The sequence below is a fragment of the Crocodylus porosus genome, unplaced genomic scaffold, assembly GCF_001723895.1.
Source record: "Crocodylus porosus isolate Cpor-Errol unplaced genomic scaffold, CroPor_comp1, whole genome shotgun sequence".
Taxonomy (NCBI): Eukaryota; Metazoa; Chordata; order Crocodylia; family Crocodylidae; genus Crocodylus; species Crocodylus porosus.
This window is the reverse complement of record NW_017728906.1, coordinates 52,727,427-52,746,977: the sequence shown is the minus strand read 5'-3', so window position 1 is coordinate 52,746,977 and position 19,551 is coordinate 52,727,427. Positions and strand designations below refer to the sequence as shown.

Below are 19,551 nucleotides of genomic sequence, written 5' to 3'. Positions count from 1 at the left end.
TGGGCTGCATAATAATGCTAGGGGGATATTAGGCAAGACAATATGGCCTCTAGCACTTTGCTTCTGGCTATCTTTGTCTATAAAGAGTGAAAGGATAGTGCAGTTCTGGCCCTAGGACATGGATAAAAGAATGATGCCAACACATATTCTTGATGATGAAATCTACATCAGCTTTGAAGATATTATTCAAACTGCCTTTTTTTCTTCCAAATTCAGTGCGTGTGTATCTTTTTGTACACGTGTGTGATGAGCTCATTTGTGTAATTGAAGAGCTGTACAGTCTGTGCTTAAACAGGGGCAGAAATAAATTAATGGTTCCTCATTTTAGAAAGTCTGTTACCATATTAGTGAATACAGGTTAAAACAACATCGGTTCCTAAAATCTTTATAACTTTCAAAGGCATTTTAAAATCTTTCAAATGCCATAAAAATCAGTGTAGAAATTCTATGTAGAATTGACTTCACCAAGTTCTGGATTACATTCATAGTACATACACACTTTCTTGTTTTAATTATTTTCAGAAATCCTTTCAGTTGCAATAAATTAAAACAACACAGTTAAACTTAACTTTTTGGAAATATTTTTTGCCTGACAGAAAACAAAGAAAACATTCACATTGTGCAGTTCTTCGCGTATTTTTGGTCTCACAGTTATAATGTAGGAAGCCACTTCTGAGTAGCTTTAAGTGATTTACTATTGTTCCACGTGATAATTTAACAATAGTATTTGGGGCTTAAAGGCTTGGATGTTATGCCATACACTGAAACTCTTCTTTATTCTTTTAGTAGACTGACACAAAGGGGTTATAAAAACATCTAACAGTGTTCCATGCTTTTCCAAAGTCCTTGCTTAGGAGATAAAACTGGGTAAGTCTAAAAGACTGGAAAACTGCCTAGTGTGATGTATTAGTTGTTACTCAACCACTTGGCTTATTCTTTGTTCACATTTCAGCTTTCATTAGCTTCTTTTTTAATACTGAGTTTAGGCAAATGAATACACATATGTAAGTATGTACAGTATATATAGAAATATAGTGGAGAGGGACCTAAGTGAGGAGAAGCTGGAAGAAGAATATGCATATGACCAAAGCCAGTAGAGAGCCAGGATCCACAAAAGTGACCCCATTTAGATGGGACAATGGAAGGAAGAAGGAGGCAAATGAATGCACAGCTTTTTAAAAAAAAATACATGGAATCAACAGTTCTTCATATCCCAAAACTAAAGGCATGATCTGAAATGGCAAAACTAAGTCCCAATGTTGCAAATAAATGTGCTTATTGAGTACTGTTGATATTTCATGCAAACCCCTGGTTGACTCAACACTAAGTTTGTGACTGCACTGTGATAACCTTTTTAACTGCAGTAAAGCATGGACCTAGTCAAGCTAGCTCCAAAATATCTAGCTCAAGAACTGGTGGCAGCCAGTGTGGGCACATGTGTGGGAAAGTGAATAGTGGTTATTCTTGTAGGGTGAGCAGCAGAATATAAGGCAACTGAGGTGCAAATCATTTAGGTCACTGATGTTATATTGCTTATACAGCAACCAGGACATTGAAAAAAATGGCTGACCAATACACAGTGTGAGGCACAATTATAACATGCCCTCTCTTATCTACCCTTTTCAAAAGCAAAGGGGGTGAACTCCCTGATTAGCCTTGGAGGACACAGCATGGTGCAGTGCAATGTGACAGAGGGATGGGGATAACCATGCTGAGGCCTGCATTTAAAAGGAAACTATGGAGTCACGTGGCTAACTGAAGATAAAATAAGCTTTTCTGGCTGCCACTGCTGTCTTGGAATCCAGAGCAGTGATAAGCTTAGTAACACTGTGAGATTGCAAGTCTCTTTGAAAATAGGTAGGCAGATGCTCTTCAGCCATAATCTTTGCCAGTTCCTCAAAATGCATACAGCTGCCAAGAAGCATCGTGTTCATCTAAACCAGTTTGAAATGAAGCCAGCTGGCATTCCTCCTCATCCCTGTCTTTGCCAGAGCTGAGGAGAGCAGGAAAGTAGTTCTGACTGGGTTTGATGAATCAGAGATGTAGAACAGAGCCCTGGCATTTTGATGAAACAGTATAGTTTCATAATATCACCTAGTGACTTAGCATATTCAGAACAATATCAGTGATGGGGCTGCAATCCATGGGATTCTACATGTAAGAGCCCTAAAGGAGCAAAAACAAAATGGCCAAAACTTCCATGGGTCTCCCATGAAAATGGAGAGATTCCATCTCCCCTTACCAAGCCCTATACGCAAGGCACTACCTGAGCAGAGGCTCCAAATGCTGTTTTTAGCTCTAATAGCGTGAGCAGAGGGAACTGAAAAAATAGATAAAAATGACGTGTCACTTGTGTCATACCCTAAATCCGGACTGTCATTGCTTTATCCACACATTCTGAGAAAAAAGAGCAAAAAGCTGGTGTACAGAAAGACTGAGGTCACAATTCTAGTTCCCTTTGTGTGCCCAAACGGGACTCGAGCCAAGGTCTCGCTTTCTGGCTACTGGGGCTAAAACAAGGAAGGATAGTGCTCTTTCCACTCCTCCTCCATCATGGGTTTTTGCCAGCAGATTTTTGTGACTTATGTTCACCCAGGTTTACATTTCGATATATGTATGGATCTGTATTGTATACCCTGCCTCGCTGGTACAAAGCCCACTGTGCCTGCTCAGTAACTATGTGCACACTCACGTGTCCACTCTACATTGGGAATAGGATTGTAAACTGTTTGTAAGTTTACAGAAGTGCCACTTGCACAGCTAAAAACTACCCTTTGAGTGCATATAGGGGAATACAATTCTGCCCACAGTGTATTAGTAGTGTAAGTCAGACTTCAGTCACTAAGACAGTTTGGCTCTTTTTTCACCTCAGAATCTGATTTCCTTCCTAGCCCAAATTCCAAGTACATAAAAATAGCAAATGAAAAAGAAAGATAATACATAACAAAATGTGTATCTTGTGAGTAATCACTTCTGAATATATTTTCCTTCAAATGTTTTTCCTGTATCTTTCACTCCCTTTGTGTATCTAACATATAGAGGACAAACTTAACAGGGTCATTTTGGATTAGGAGATATTACCAATTAGAACTCAAATTCTGTAGACTAAAAATGGAGAGTACTTGTGAAATGTGTAATCTCTATGCAACTGAAGCAGAGTTCACTATAGTCTCCAATCCCTAAACCAGTTGTGTTCTGTATGGATCTTCCATGGATAGGTGGCAGGGTTGGTCCCTGTATGTCTGTAAGTAGCCACAGACATGGGGCAATGGATGTGCAAAGGGTAATACAAGTGGCAGCTGGTCAAAATAGTTTTAGACTGTAAAAAAAAAAAAGGCATTTAAATTCAAATTCTCCAAGAATTTTCCAGCGCTCTGTTAAGGAAGCTGGGGTTCTGGGATGCACAATGTAGTTTGCATGCAGAGAACCCAAAGGGACAATCACACATAGTAAGCCAAATGTTAATGAACTTCATCATAAATAACAATGTAAAGAAGTTACTTACGCCTGTCGGTCCCTGTACATCTTGTTAACTTTTTCCCACTGGAAATTAAGCTGACTCAGCTTTTCCTGTATCTTTCCAGCTTCCCCAGGTGTGGCACTTTGCAAAGCTGATGTCTTCTTGCTGCGAATAACCTCAATCTGACCCGAGAACCTCCCCAGGCTGTCTTTAACATTCTGCAACATCAAGATTTTAGAATAGAAAAATAAAACATCAGCTGTTGTTGAAGAGAAAGAGAAGGGGGAAAACAGTATAAGAAGCAATAGCCTTGACAATGATAACAATCCTACAATGCTTCGGCAGTAATGACTGAAGCATAAGTCATTTTCCTGGGGAATTAATAACAAACTGAGGAGAGCTGATGGCTTGAGGTGAAGCAGAGGACCATTAACCTCAGCCAGTCATTAATTCCCCAGGAAATAGCCTGTGTCAAGGTTATTGCTACCTTAACCCAGTTCCTTTTAAGGAAAAAAAACAAAACCCCATTTTACTGAAACTGCATGTCTGTTCAGAAACACCACCTGGTAAAGCAAGTTCACTATGAAGTGGTTCTGAGAATTAACCACTCATTGTCTGGAGTGACCTTTAACAACGCAGCTGCTTAGGGTCCTCTCCAGTGGCTGAGGTGTAGAGTTCGGTACACATGCCATATATCTCAGTGAAACAGCATGAAATAATTAGTACATCAAATGTCACTAGGATTGCATTCTGCTGGATGTGCCATTGACATTCCTGACAGACCCAGCCCTTCCAGCTGAGACCTCTTTGCAATATAATTTAACAGTCTTATTTCTGACAATGCTCAGTTAGCTACAATGCACTCAGGAACTGTGCAGTGTTGTGCATTGGGGGATTGTAAAGGAAAAGAGTGGGTGTGTTTTCCTGACCCTTAAAATTGTATTTAAGTATTTGAATACCCAAACGCTGTCACTTCCCATGATATTATCTATCCAGTCACTCCATTTAGTCCTGTGAAATAGAATTATGCAGGCTGACTATAAAATAATAAAAAATAATAACGTGTCTGTCCATTCTGCTTTCATCCATGAATGCAAAAGCATTGCAATGTAAACAGCTTCAGAACACCCAGTGTCCTTGCACCCCTACAGTCCATTTCAGTCCTTTGCACCTTTGAAGTTTAATTCTGTAGGTGCTGCTCTTCTCACGACGGTTCCTCTTTCCTCACACTGCACAAGGTGTTCCATATCTACTTTGTATAGAGGACTACCACTAGGGATGCTGAATGTAAGTCTTGTTCCTAGCTGCTTGTAAGTTAGCCTATTAAGCTACCCTCCTAGTAGCGTATCACCAGAAGAAAATTGCTGGAACTGTTGATTGCAACCCATGCTAAAAAAGAAGGTCCAGCAGAACCTGGACTTTGCAGATCTCAAAGTCTGACTGTGGGGTTTTGGGAATAGGAACAAGAAATGCCATGGTATTTCTTTCATCCAAGTTGCATCTTCATTTTGATATTCACAATCAGTTCAACTGGTCAAAATTCCATGCCTGCCTCATTGTGGGTCTGTATAAATTCTGGGATGCCTAGAAATGTCTCCTTCAGTTTACCTCTCAAGATTTTTAAAGTTTTCCTGACAACTATGTCTTTCTCAGCCTATCCAGTGTCTCAAAGGGGACCACATCCAGACATTACAAGAAGTTAAACCTAAAATGAATGTAAGAAGTAAAAAAAAAAAAAAATCAAAACCTATGCAACTAACTGGTTAAACAAATCCAATAACTCCTAAAGTTAAGGCTCCACAGGTCATTCAGGACTAAGGGTGATGGAGTTAAGATGATGGGAGATAACAGGGGAGCCTCCTTAAATTAGGCATATTTTTTCCCTTGACAGGACCTTTTCAAATACTCATCTGGAAGAACCACATATCTACAGAAAGAACTTGAGTAAGGACAGGATTTTTTTTTTCAATTTCTCAGGAGTATCAAAAAAGCACCTGCTGACAGGGAAGGACATAATTAACATTTAGGAACGAGAATCTGGATATCTCCTCCCTTCCCAGTGCTTGAAAAAGTACTACATGCTGACAATGAAGGAACTGAACCATTCAGTGGATGGGGGCTCAAACGCCTTCCTTTCTGCTATGTCCTTTTCTTTTAATAATCATAATATATTAATTGGTTGGAAAATCTGAGGCAGAACTAAAGATGACAAGTAATTTGTCTATTGACTTCAGTATAAATATATAAAGTTTACAAAAACTCTTTGTAGATTAATACAAAATGAACATGAATACATTCCTCAAGCAGAGTTCCTTGACTGTCAACACTAGATACCAAGTAGCAAATGTTATTCTTTTCTACTAAATAATGGAAAAGAGGTTATAGGTGATTACCTTCCAGCATACAGTTATATGTTCTAGGGAGAGAAAAATATGTACCCATCTTAGAAGGAGAGAACTTATGCTGAAATAAGCACCTACTTTGTACACTTGTCACTTCTTCACAAGAGTCCTATTACACCATCTTCAGCAATGTTAGATGGAAAAAAGTATAAAGCAAGTGCTTTCTGAAAATTGTTTTAGATATAAATTCTGCAGACTTTTCCCATGTATGTCATGCACTACTCTTTCTAATGGATGTCATCTATCGGGCTGTAGTGCCATGAAACACATATGTTCCTTCTTGTGGTGCTGTATTTTTTGGTTTTCCAGTTTTCCTATGGGATAGTTCTTTTCTGAGGAACCTAGCTGAAACTGATCATACTGTTTCTGTCAGACTGCTGCCTGAAACAATGGTGGCTCACATTTGAGAGCTTCCTCCAACAAAATGAAAAGACGACCTGTAACTATGAAAGGAACCTTCAGCCATCAATGCTTATTCAAGTAAAATTCCTATTGAATTTCTTAATGCCCAAGGACAGCAAGTTGAATGCATAGAGAATAATGGAGTTCTGGAAGTTGTTGGATAAATGTGTCTACTCTGGATGGCTTCACCAGTCAGCATCCCCTTTCTTTTATTCCTCTCAGATGAATTTGATAAACATGACAATCTATAAAGGCATAGCAGGAGTTTATATAGTGTAAACAGTTGCCCTCCAAAAACTCAGCCAAGACTTCCAAAGAGCCTTCAGACCATATACCATATTTTATCAGATACTCCCCCCCTTTCTCACTGCCACAGGAATATATAAAACAAGCACCTTGCTTTTGGAAAGAAGAACATAGAAAAAAAAGATTTTTTCCATAATCGTGGCTGACTGTGTAACATAGAGTAAGTCACATGGCAATGGTGATATACCTGATGTGGAAGGCTGCCAGAGCTCATCAATTTTCATACTCCAGCAGACTTGATTAATCTGCTCTGATGCGCTGGATTTCCAACATGTCAGAGCAGGCTCCCCACATGTGTATAGGAGCCTAGACTTTTTCAGGAAGTGTGGCATCCCAGGGGACAGTCTGGGTAAGGCAGCAGAAACTTTCAGGTGTGGTAGCACAGCAGCAAGGCTAGGCACCAGACCATTTCAAAGGTAGCTGAAAGACTGTTACTTCTTTACCATAAATAGCTCTTTATATAAGTTCCTGTAAATAATAAAGTGTTACTTTCACACCACAAGTTTCATAAAAATCCTGCAGACTGCATGCAGCAGCTCAGTCACCCTCAGTCAGCTCAGTTCATTGACTTTTCAGCCAAAAGCTACTGCCTCACCAGTGGCTGCAAGGTAAGAGAGTTAAAACTGGAACCAGCCCCAGAGGGAAGCGGCAGCGACCTTGGTAGCCACAAGTCACAGTGTTTGCTTTCCCCATTCCACCCTGTTTCCATTCCAGTGACAAAACATCAGCTTCCCTCTTTAAGAAATGCATTCCAATTTTGGAGGGCTAGTTTTTGGGGAAAAAAACTGTGTGGTATGCAAGTAAAGCTGGCATATCAAAGACCCTTGAGACAAAACACGTAATTCCTGATTCAAACAGCAGCCTAGAAATGAAAGTCTCCACACATTCCATTACTAATTATAGGATCTAATCATTCATTAATATTTTCCCAATTCGATGAAAACATTTGTATCAGCATGTATGCTGGAAATATTGTATGAAAATGTATTACTAGGGCATACAAATATGGACTTTTTCCTATCAGCAGACTCAACTATTTTTCTGCATTCTTTCTTACTCCCACTGCCTCACCAGGCCATTATTAATTGCTCAACCATGTTCCTAGATTTGTTCTTAAGTTCATAGAATCATAGAGTAAGGCTGAACGGAGCCTTCATAGGTCATCTAGCCAAATCCCCTGCTGAGGCAGGATCATACCTATATAGACTATCCTATACAAATCCCTTGTCTAACCTCTTAGCACAACTACAAAGTCAACCCTGATACAATACCAGATATAAAACCCTAACCTGCCACAGGTAAAGCAGGGGGACCATAGCAGTCAACATCCTGCTGCTGTACAAGTCATTAATATATCATCGAGGTATCCCAGGAAGAGGGCTACACCACCCACGCCCACTGCAGAGGAAGGCAAAAGAACCCAACAGTCATACCAATCTGACCAAGTGGTAAAATTCCTTTTCATCCCCAAATATGGTGATTAGCCTGACTCTGAGTGGAGGGGCAAGATCCTCTAAGCCAGGAACCTCTGCTTTTAAGTCTCAGCAGAAGCACTGGCATACCCCAGTCAAAATATCAATCCTTGGCTTCAGCCAACACCCAGTGACTCTGAGCAAGGCTTAAAAAAACTCTGACACATGTAACAGAAATAGGGGGATGAGGAGAGAATTCCCTCCCAAACATCAGCAAACATCAAAGCCCAGAAGCATGGGAAATATCCATATTAGAACATAGGCATAGCTACACCTAGATTGTTCCAAATCAGTGGCAGTCCAAATTCTTCTTCAACAACTACAGTGGCAGACAGTCCATCATTTCTGCAGGCAGTCTATTTCATCGCATCACTGTTCTAACTGTGAAGAGGTTTTTCCTGATATCCAGTGTAAATCTATTTGCTGCCTTGTCAAGGCATTGGTCTGCATCCCATTCTCTGCAGCCAGAAAGAAAAGGTGTTTTCCATCTTTTTTGAGGGAACAGCAATATTTGAAGATTGCTGTCATTGCCCCTAGTTAGTGCTTTTTCTGCTGAACATACTTAGCTCCCTCAGCCTTTCCTCTTATGACTTGCCTTCCAAGCCCTTAATTATTTTTATTGTCTGCCTCTGGACCCTCTTAAACTTCTCCATGTCCTTTTTAAAATGTGGAGCCCAAACCTACCTTAACCTAAGTACAGAGCTGAAAGCTGATGAGGAGGAGAGGCAGATGGTTCTTCACTCAGCTTTATCTCTGAACACTTCTTTGGTTGCTCAACTCTCTGTTCCAACATGATTTTTGTGGGTGAGCAGGATTATGAGGAGGGAAAGAGAACTGGAGAGTTTTGGAGTAAGCATACAATAACTGTGCAAAGCTCAGCAGAAAACAATCTCCCTCTAGCATAAATAAATCTCCTTCAACCCCCTGGCTAGAACTCGGTTAACATGTCAGAAGAATTCACGTACCACCTTCCTTTCACATACAGTAGAACTAACAACAGAATATTAGGAGGTCACTGCATTTCAGTCCCCAGAAGGTGAAGAAAACAGTACAATTAACATGAATGGACAGTTCTATGGTACTTCTTTCATTGCCTTCCCATGAAACCAATAAAGAATGCCTGGGAAATTTCCCCTCTCCAAGATCATTTCATTACTGCAGAATACTGTAGGAAGGGCATCTTGAATATTAATGCTTGCATTTTTTTTATTCTTTTTCTCAGGCAGGTTGTACACTGCTTTTTCTAGTGGATGGCAACTTCTAGACTGTATGCCATGAAGCATTTACATTCCTTGCAGTGATGAATATTTTTTTTGTTGTATTTGGTGATGAGTATTTTTTTGCTTTATTCCATTTGGAGGTATCATTGAAAAATCTGCCCTCAGAATTTATATATACAATATTTATCCATGTAGTTCTTTCTCCTGACACCCAGCAAAAAAGTTTAAGTGAATGAGTCTTAGATAGGCAGCTTTGTAAAGTAAAGGGGGAAAGTTGCATATTATTGGGCTTTCCAAAAGAGCTAAGCAATCACATTTTGACAACATAAGATAAAATATCTTTTCATCTGTCAGCTACAATCAGATAAAAGACTAATTGTACTTATTCAAAGTCCTTCAGCTGACCTAAACTGAAGGATATGCATAACATGAATAAAAGTCAACATAGTATACAAAGAGCTAAATGGATGGGTGTGGTCCTGCAAACTGTTGCTTATGTGAATAATCCCTACCCAAACAAGCATTTCTACTGAAGTCAATAAAACACTCTAATGATAAAGGATTAAAGGCATTGACTCATAAATCCATCTCTTGCCCAGAGAAAGAAAAACCAAGAGGGTTTGAGGTTTTTTTTAAAACAGTTTAAAGCAAACAAATACAAACAACAGCTTTTTTTAAAAATAGGAAGGAGCTTACATCAATAAAGAAAAATGCATGAATAAAATATACTACCTTATGAGCCATAGTCATGGGCCAGGACCCCACTGTACTGGAACCATGCACAAAACAAAGTGATGGTAGCCGGCACAAAAAGTTTCCTATCTAAATATAGGGCAAGGGACAACAGATGGAGATAAACAGGTGGCATACCATAGGGAAGAATGAGGCAACATTGGTCAGTATGATAAACAGTGGTGTCAATACACCAGTAGACTAATTTTCATTGTTTTGTAGATAGCATATGAAAAGAGAGTTTGTAATAATGGTTTTGAAAGATACTTCAAATGATTTTGACCAAAGCTGCTGGCTTGACAACCTAAGTTGGTGATGAATGCTGACTATGAGGTGACAATCAGAAGTAGGGCTAAACCATGAAATGTGCAGACAAGTGGCTTGTGACAGAGGAGAACCAGCAGAGCTGGAAAGTGTTGAGTGGCATCATTAAAAGACAGAGACGAAAACAATCTAAATGAATGGGAATAGAAATGTATGAACAGGATTGCACTACTTATACGGGAAATGTTCAAGGATTGTTTTACATCTTGAGGATTTAACATTTACATTTTATCCTAACTAAATGGAAGGATGAAATTCTAAATATTCGTGTACATATTTACACACAATTCTGTTAAGAAAACAAGCACTACAAATCTGTAAAAAGGTTGAATTAAGTTTGACTCTTCTTCCTTTTCCCTTCCCCTAACTTCCAGCCTAGCTTCCCTGTCTAACCAATTCAACCACCCCATTCCCTCAGCTCCCCTTCCCAAATAGTCCCAACTTCCCTCTCTCCCTACTCATAGTTAATCTCTCTCCTCCAGTCCTAATCACAACTCATTTTCCAAACCTATTTCTTTCCCTTCACTCTGGTTTACCTACTGTTCCATCTGCATTCATTTTGGGTGATCTCTTCCTCCTCACCTCCTGAAACCCTGTAAAATGTCAGTGAGAACATAGTTATGACAGATACCCTACTCTCAGTTTCAATGCTGAGCCCAGGTTTTGCCCAGAGGAGCTGTTACAGTGAAAATTCATCCAAATTAGCCCTGGGCAACAACATACTCAGTGTCTTTGTTTGGGATTGGTGCATGAAATGTTTGGGGCTAAGAGGCCTTAGCAGCCCTAATCAATGAATTTTTATCTATGCTCTAAGCAAGTCTGTACTAAGCATGTGCAAAATGTGAATTTCCTTGAACCAAATTCATGTGTACTTTTCACTGGGATAGCTAAAGATATTCCTGGCACAGAAGCTATCCGCCTATCAAATTCCAATTCTTCATGGGGACTAGACAAAAATGTATTTGTCATTCTAAGAAATGGCTTAAAGATTTTGAGAGATTCTTTTCTAAAGAATACAAAGAATCACTGCTGAGCCCACAGTCAGCACAGAAACTTTCAGTTCAAATGATGGCAGTTTAGTAAAGACATAGACAATTGCAAGTAGTCTTAAAATGGAAAGCACCAGACAGCATTCCTCTTCTTCCACTCTGCCTCATCTCAAAATATTGTGGTATGAGTTCCACAGGTCAACCGCACCAAAACAGTTTCCCTTTTTAAGTTATAAATAAGTTTTCTTTAATTTTAGTTGATTATCCACTTGCTGTAGTATTAATACAAAAACAGGAGTCCCTAAAAGGATATTTTTAATGACCTCCTTTATACTGTTCATTCTTATGTACAGTTATTGTGCCACCTATTATTCTTCATGTCTGTAAGTAACTCTAATAATTTTAGATTCTTGTCCTGTAGAAATATTATGATACTTTCACAATTTCTAATGCCCTTTTCTGAATCTTTTCTGCATTTCCTTAAACTGAAAAAATACACATTATTCAAAGAATGGCTGTATTAGTGGTCTGGGGCATAGTTTTACAATATTTTTAGCATTATTTTCTAAATTCCTCTTAAAAAAAGAAACACTATTTCCTTTGTGGACCACAGCTGAATTGCCTAAAGCTCATCAAAATTTCTATATAATTTATTTCTCTTACTGTGCATTGAACTATACTAGTCTTGATACCATCATGTTGCCAGCTGTCTAGCTTGTGAAGGCTCAACTGTTTATCCAACCCTTTCCCTTAAGCTATTTTGGCAAATTTTGCAGAGATCATCTCGCTGTCTACTCTATTTTCCAAGTAATTAGGAAATACATTAAAAACCACTTCTTTTAATATTGATACTTGGGCCTACTGTTAGTCTCTCTCCACCGACAAAATTTAATTAAGTGCTGAACAGTTAGGATATTCAGAATATGACTGCTGAGAGTGGAAGATGTAAAGGGGCAACAAGATTAGCTGTGCCCCCAAATCTTTAAATTGTGAAAAAAAACCCAAATCTCTTGAAGACTGAAGTAGCATTAGGGTTACCATATTCCCAGTTTCAAAAAAGCAGACACCTGTGGTGGGGCGGGGTATCTGATTGTGAGGGGGCAGTGTTATACCCCATGGCTCCTGCCAGTGCCGCTCATTCCTGACCTGCAACCTCTGTTCTGCTGGCTGGTGCTCCTCACTCCTGACCTGCAGCCCCCTGCTCCCCTAGTCCTGCCAGTGCCCCTCACTCCCAACCCACAGCCCACTGCTTCCCAGCGCTGCTGGTGCCCCACACTTCTGCCCCACAGCTCCTACTCCCTCCCAGCCCTTCTACTTAAGCAGCTTGCTTGCAGACACAAACACCTTCCAGCAGCTGCCAGGGCCTTCACAGATAGAATATGATCTCCTGATAGCCAATCCACTTCCCCACTGCCCCCAGCCCCAAGCAGAAGTGAAATTCCTGACATTTGGTTGCATTTAAAAAAAACCTGCATGGACAAAGGATAGGGGGGCAAAAAAGAAGAACTGTCCAGGAAAACCCAAGACATATGGTAACCTTAAGTAATATTATCCTGAATGTAACCAACAATGTACAACACTAATCAGAATGTTCGAGATTGGAAGCCCATTTTAGACACTCTGGCCCATGCTAAAGCCCTCTTTCCATGTTAAGATAAAGGCATGATGGGATCTAATGTGTGATCTACACAATCACACGTCCTACCAAATCACATGTGCATAGTGAGAGGTGTGACTGCAGGATTGTGCAAGATTGTGCATTAGATTCAATTGCCTCTTATGGCTGGTGCAAGGGCTCCCCCTGCACTGGCAAGAAGCAAGCTCCCATAGCTGGAAATACCCATAGTTGCAAGACTCCCAGATCTGACTAGGCCTGGTGCACCCCTGTGGCTGGGAGCCCTATCAGCTGATGGGGATGCCAGCCCCAGGAGAGACCCTGCTACACATACAAATTAAAGCTTGACAGCAACCAGTTATAAAGTCAATGATAAAGTCAGTACACATTTTTGAGGTCTAACTTTATAGCTGGTTGGAGCTTTTTATCATGTGAAAGCTACTTTGCATGTGTAGCTGGTTTCAAGGTAATTGCACAATTAACTAGTTAATTACACAATACCTGTAATGTATAGAGGAGGCCTAAGACAACTAGATAAATGACCTAATTTTCAAAGGTGCTGAAACTTAAATGGTTTCATTAGTTTCATAGTTGGTAGGTTCAGAAGGGCTGGAGTGTCTAAAATGGGCTTCCAATCTTGAACATTCTGATTAGTGTTGTACACTGTTGGTTACTGAGGTTTACCATATGTCCTGGGTTTTCTTGGACATTTCCTCTTTTTTGGCCCCTTGTTCTTTGTTCAGGTGGCTTTTTTAAAATGCAACCAAATGTCTGGGATTTTGCTTTTGCTTGGGGTTGGGGGCAGTGGATATCAAAGATATCCAAATTATAACACTTAAAAAATAAAATTTTAGGATTTTCCTCTTATTTAGAACATAGATGCCTACTATATGCATTTTTTCTTCATTTCATGAAATTCACAAATGGATAGAGGAAAAAAGACCGTGTATCTCTGTACATGTGTACACACCTCCCTTCCATTTTTCATGTTGAAGAAAATGGCTTCAAACTGTTTTAGATACTGAAAGTGCCTTTGGAGATTTTGTAACCTGGTTAACAAAAGTGCTCACAATTTCATTTCCAAGAATAAAAAGGATTAGAGAAACCCATTAGTAGCTGAAGTGACAGCAGCCTTTGGGGAGTGGAACCATCTCATTGCTCTTGAAAAAGAGAAATCAGAGCACTAGAGACTCAAACTCCAGTTCATTTTCACCACCTGGAATTTGTCTTTATCTGACAGCTGAAGACAACACTCTGTACAAATTCAATTCTACAGCCATTTCTGTACCAACCAGCTACCAAGCACTGAATTACTGACAGAGCAAGTTGGGACGTATATTCTATCACACTGACTTCCAAGTTGTGGTTAATTAGGTTTTTGCTGATCTACAGCAGAAAACCATTTGAAACTTCATGTTCAGTATTTCTTCATTCTGAATTTTTTGATACTTGCCTGGGATCACTTGATATGATCCAGATGTGACTTTCATTTACAAAATGCAAATATATTTTTGGCAAACAAAATATATGTTGGATGATGCATTGTCCTTACATGAATAGCAAATCTGTAATTATATCTCACAGTTTTTGTACTGACATCATCATCGGCAGCAGCACAGCTTGGGCTGTTCATGAATTGCAGGAAAAATTCCACAACATAATTACAGTTTTAAAATTTGTGCTGAAACTATGAATGATAATATTTGTTAGGGATGATTTTTTGAAGCAGTGCATTTAAAAAAGATTAAGAAAGCAGCCTGGCTGTGAGAATGATAGGTGTAGTATGATTACAGTATATTTGGCTCAGACGGAAATGAGCTACAGTTGAGAGGTTGGGTAAAAACAGTTCCCAAATATATTTATAAAATCTGAAAAAGGAACCAAAATGATCTCACACAGAATGGAAGACAAGAGGGAGAGGGACAATGACAGAGTTAAAGAAAAGTAATAACGAGAAGAAAGACAAACCAAATTAAAATGTTATATTAGGCCAGTGACACTCTGTCCTAAAGGCTTAGGTGCCAGAGGAGAGGACTATTAATCAAAATGATATACAGTACCACATATACACTCCAAATGAAGTACTACAAACATGGAACCAACAAACTGACCGATCCCACAAAAAAGCAACCACAGAAAAAATCCTGACAGCACCTTAAAAACACTGATATAAATAGTGGAGGTGCTACACAATTAGGTCGTATATAGACAAAATGGGGGGCCCTAAACTGAAGTGGTGAATTTTTAAAAACACCACTTCAGTTTAGGGCCCTTTAAACCCCCGTTTCATACACACACTCAAATTTACCTGCCTCTCTGGTGGTGGGGAGGGGAGGGGAGGTCGAGCTGCCAGCGGGCAGAGCAGTCCCTGAGCTGCAGGGGTGGGGCTGGTGCTTCCCCCTGTGGCAGCAACAATCCCCCCACCCTCCCACCAGTGGCACCCAGCTCAGGCAGTCCTGGGGGGCACTGCAGCCGCAGAGGGAAGCACTGGGGCCCTGTGCAGTTCAGGCAGGCAGGCAGGCTCCAGGGGAAAGAAAAAAAAAAGATCAGTCTTGCTGCTTTTCTCGGGTGAAGCCTGCATTCTCGGGCTGCTGCCAGGCTGCCTGCAGAGCTTCCTGCAGAGACCCTGAGCTGCACAGAGCCTGGTACTTCACTCTGCAGCTGTAGCACAGCAAACTAAAACTTCTTAGAGCAGTTTTAGTTTGCTGCACCCCAAGTCATTTAAGGCGCATTATGCCACACAATTTGCTACCTGGAATTACTGTGCAATACGCTGCCAATGTATGCAAACACCAGCACCATTAGAGCACTGCAAAACCATTTAACCCACTTTAAAGGGTCATGCACACATGCCCCTCATTTTGTCTACACACAGCCTTAATATTTGTAGGAAAGACATACCAATGAATGTAAAGGGAAAAAAAGAAAAAGAAAAACTTTGGTAACATTTTCTCAAAAGTATATAGCGGATAAGTTGAAGAGCCACTTGTGGCTCAAGATATGCAGCTTGAGGAATACTCTGCCAAGCAATAATCCTTTAGATAATTATAGGACCCTGATTCTGCAAACATTGATACATATGAGAAAATTCTCTGTCAAAGAACCACAATGATTCCATTGACACCACTTCAGAAGAAAAATATCATATAATCTTCTTAACAGTGTGAAAGAACCAAAGAGAGTGAAGGAAGCCATGCAAGGCATGGAAACTTGGTTTATAGAATTAATTGCACTGAGTATACGCCCAAAAAGGAACTTTTTTATTTCAAAGTTAAAATATTCTTGAATTAAAATATTATTGAGTATTATGAAAAAATCCTGTTTAAATGACAACTTCTTCATAGATATGGACACAAAATACAGTGGACATATTGCTTAGATTTAAAAAAAAGAATAAACCCTTCAACATGGAAAACATTATCTCACTTTTGCTTATAATTAAATATCTGTTTAATAATTTAAGATACAGATATGTATAATATCTATTTAGCCCCATATATGACTTAATTTAATATGACTATCATATAAATAATCTATGCTCCTCTTTCACTATGTGTAACCAAATTACAATAAATGTACTGTTGATAATTTGTTAAAAATTTCCTTGTGCTTTCTCCCTAAAACAGTCTACTCTCTCTTTCTATTTGGTTTTACAGCGAAATCATAATGGGTAATTTTCTCGCATTGCAATCTATGGAATGATGGCTGAGAGATCATAAACACAGTGTTGTTATTAAAATACAAGAATCTGTGAGGGACTAAGCCCCTATGGAAATATATTTATTCATTAATTATAGTGAGAACCAGGAAAACCACAACTGTGTGCATTATTTCTTTTTTTTTTCCAGATATGAAAGTCTCTCGGTAATCATAATTTTCACCTAATCCTTTAATCCTTCTGTGTGTAGACTGTGATTTCTAATGCAATCTATAGTTGTTCTGCCATGAAAGAAAATGTTAATATTTTAATTACTGTTAACCATTGATAAATGTACAAAATCCAGCACACATAGTTTCTACAGCTGAAAAATCTTGTACTCCAAAGGATATAATGGAAAAGTGGAGACTGTTCCATTCATGAGATTAAATCCGAGTGTCTTGCTTTCTTCTTTAAATCCTCCCATGTTGTGGCAGGGCACTGATAGTAAGCAGACTGTAGCAAGGAAGGCCAAGTGAGCTTCTGGAAGCACCTGAGCCTGGTGGGGTGAATGATCCCAAAGGGACAGGGACTCTTTGTGAAGCACCTGAGCTGGGAATGGGGACCCGAAACCCTGAAAGCCAGGGATGCAGCTTAGACTCGACCCGAGGGACCCAACTGGTCCATGCTGAGACCAGGACCCAGAGAGGGGTCAAAAGGGCCATGGGCCTAACACAAGGGATGCCCCCAGAGCAAAGAAGCTCAGGGTCCCAACTGGCTGAGATGGGACCAGGGCCTGAGGGGGAGCCAAAGGTCCCAGAGAGGGGGCCACAGCTAATGTGTGAAGGGAACAGCTGAGTTTAGCTTCCTGGGATGTCATCTGCAAGGCTTGGGCCACAGTGTAGGGGTGGAACAGAGCTGCAGATATCCCCCTAAACACTGGGGTTCAAAATGGGCAGCCTCCCACCTGAGTAACATCTTATTACTATTACATTAAGGCATGGCAGGAGAATGGGGTGGGTGGTTAGCCTGTAGACAGGAGGCAGGCCAGTACTAGCACCATGAGTGAAAGCCTGCCCCATCACACATGTAATAGAACTTGGACTGAAGAAAATATTACTTCTGAGTATCATTATCAGCAAAACTATCAAATATACTCATTAAGCCTTTATAATTGAAGATATGACATAGATTAGGACCACAATTATCCTGCATTTCAGAAATCCAAGAAAGTTTTGTCATTTTCAATTCTTTCTGCTATAAACAGACAGAGTTTGACTTAACAGAAAATGATTTATCATTTACGTCAACTATTAAAAATAAATTCTTTACTGTCCTGGGGGTGGGGTGGAGGGGGGTGGGGGTTACATATTATAAATCTTGATTTAGGCCTATTGTATAATGACCATAAATTGAGGACATGGTTCAAATGGTTTCATTTGAAAGGTGCTTGAACATAAGTTTATTTTTCTTTAAATATGTATTAATTACGATGGTTGCTAATTGCTTGAATGTAATAAATTTAAAAAATCAGTTTGAAACACAGTCCACTACAGTCCTGTAATTTGATGCATGCAAATAAACCAGGAATAAAAATCAACCACAATTTAATTTCAAACCTTTCCCAACTAGCAGCTGTACAATATATGCGCTACTTTTCTATTTTTACTGCAGGATAATGACAATGATGAATGCTTTTACTAGGAAATAAATATTCATTAAAGAGTCTCAGATCAAAACTATACCCCTTCCAAAACACCCATGAATGTGCAAAATCCATTTGCCTGTTGGGAGAGATTTATTTAGAGGGAAGATGGAACTATGCCCACAAGCACATCTCATGACAATTTAATAGTTCAGTTAAATTAAACCTATGGCAATACTTACTTGTAACTACAGTAATCAATATCATTAAAGTTGGTGTCGCCTATAATAATATCAAGTGTATGTAGGTGAACAAGTGATTAGTTATGGATGTAAATCAGACTAAGACAGCATGAATGTAAGGCATTAAGGAGCACTACTACCAGGGAGTCACTCAAATGCCAGTAAACTGTTTGCTGGGTCACTGCTTATCTGACCAATCTAGTCACGAACACAGGAAGTATATAAACGAGGACCAAGTGGTAGCTCATTAGAAGTGATTTACATGTTTTATGACTTTCGTTCATGCAAGCCAATCTATCAAAAGCAATTACTGAAAAGGAAGAATGGTAATAACATTGGCATGTTGTCTCCTTTATAAATTAACTGGAGGCATTCAATACCCAGTATCTATTGGAACTAAACTACAAGTGGTATAAGAATGGCCTACTGCTGGTTCAAGACTACTGGAATGTACCTCTACTGAATAAGAAATAATCGTCTGCATGCTACTTTTCCTGCACTTCTTTATTCATATTCCATTACACGGTTTACTGGAGATACTATCTTTGCTAATAAGCTCATAATACCTTAATTTCCTAGAGTTAACAAATACATAATTATCTATTTTTCCACACCCACATAGAAGGTACACATAACTAATCATTTATGGGCTAAAGAAATGATATAGGAAATGTTCAGTGTAAGAATGAAAGTGCAGTCTTTTTTGCACTTTTCTGCTTATTCCGTTACAATCTGAAAGTGCTATAGCCATAGATATTATGTTTACAATGATAAAATGCTTTTTTTCTTATACAAACATGATTTTGCAAACAGCTGACAGTCTGTGTATCCAGTTATATTTGCAGTACTGGTCACGATTCTCCTCCTTGACCAATTCTACACTACAATAACTCCGTCTCAAATAATTCATGCTGGTTAAGTGCTGAAGATTCAGGTCAATCAACTTTCTAGGTTTCATAATTAATCCTGCAAAGTATTTTTATTACCCAGAACTTAGTATTTGGTTGGCAATATTAGCCATCTAATGACTGTAATTATGTACCCAATGAATGTTTTTGTAATCATGTGTATTATATGCATACATATATAAGCAAAGAGAGAGGCT

General features: G+C 39.3%; 1 protein-coding gene across 8 annotated transcripts in view; it reads right to left on the bottom strand.

Annotated features, from left to right (window-relative positions):
• The window catches only part of DMD (dystrophin), a 1,922,593-nt gene that overhangs the window by 1,002,183 nt on the left and 900,859 nt on the right, over positions 1-19,551 (bottom strand). For all 8 annotated transcript variants that reach the window (XM_019529123.1, XM_019529125.1, XM_019529122.1 and 5 more), the window contains one exon: positions 3,506-3,678. In XM_019529123.1, coding sequence (XP_019384668.1) covers positions 3,506-3,678 — 173 coding nt within the window. The remainder of the gene's footprint in view (positions 1-3,505; positions 3,679-19,551) is intronic.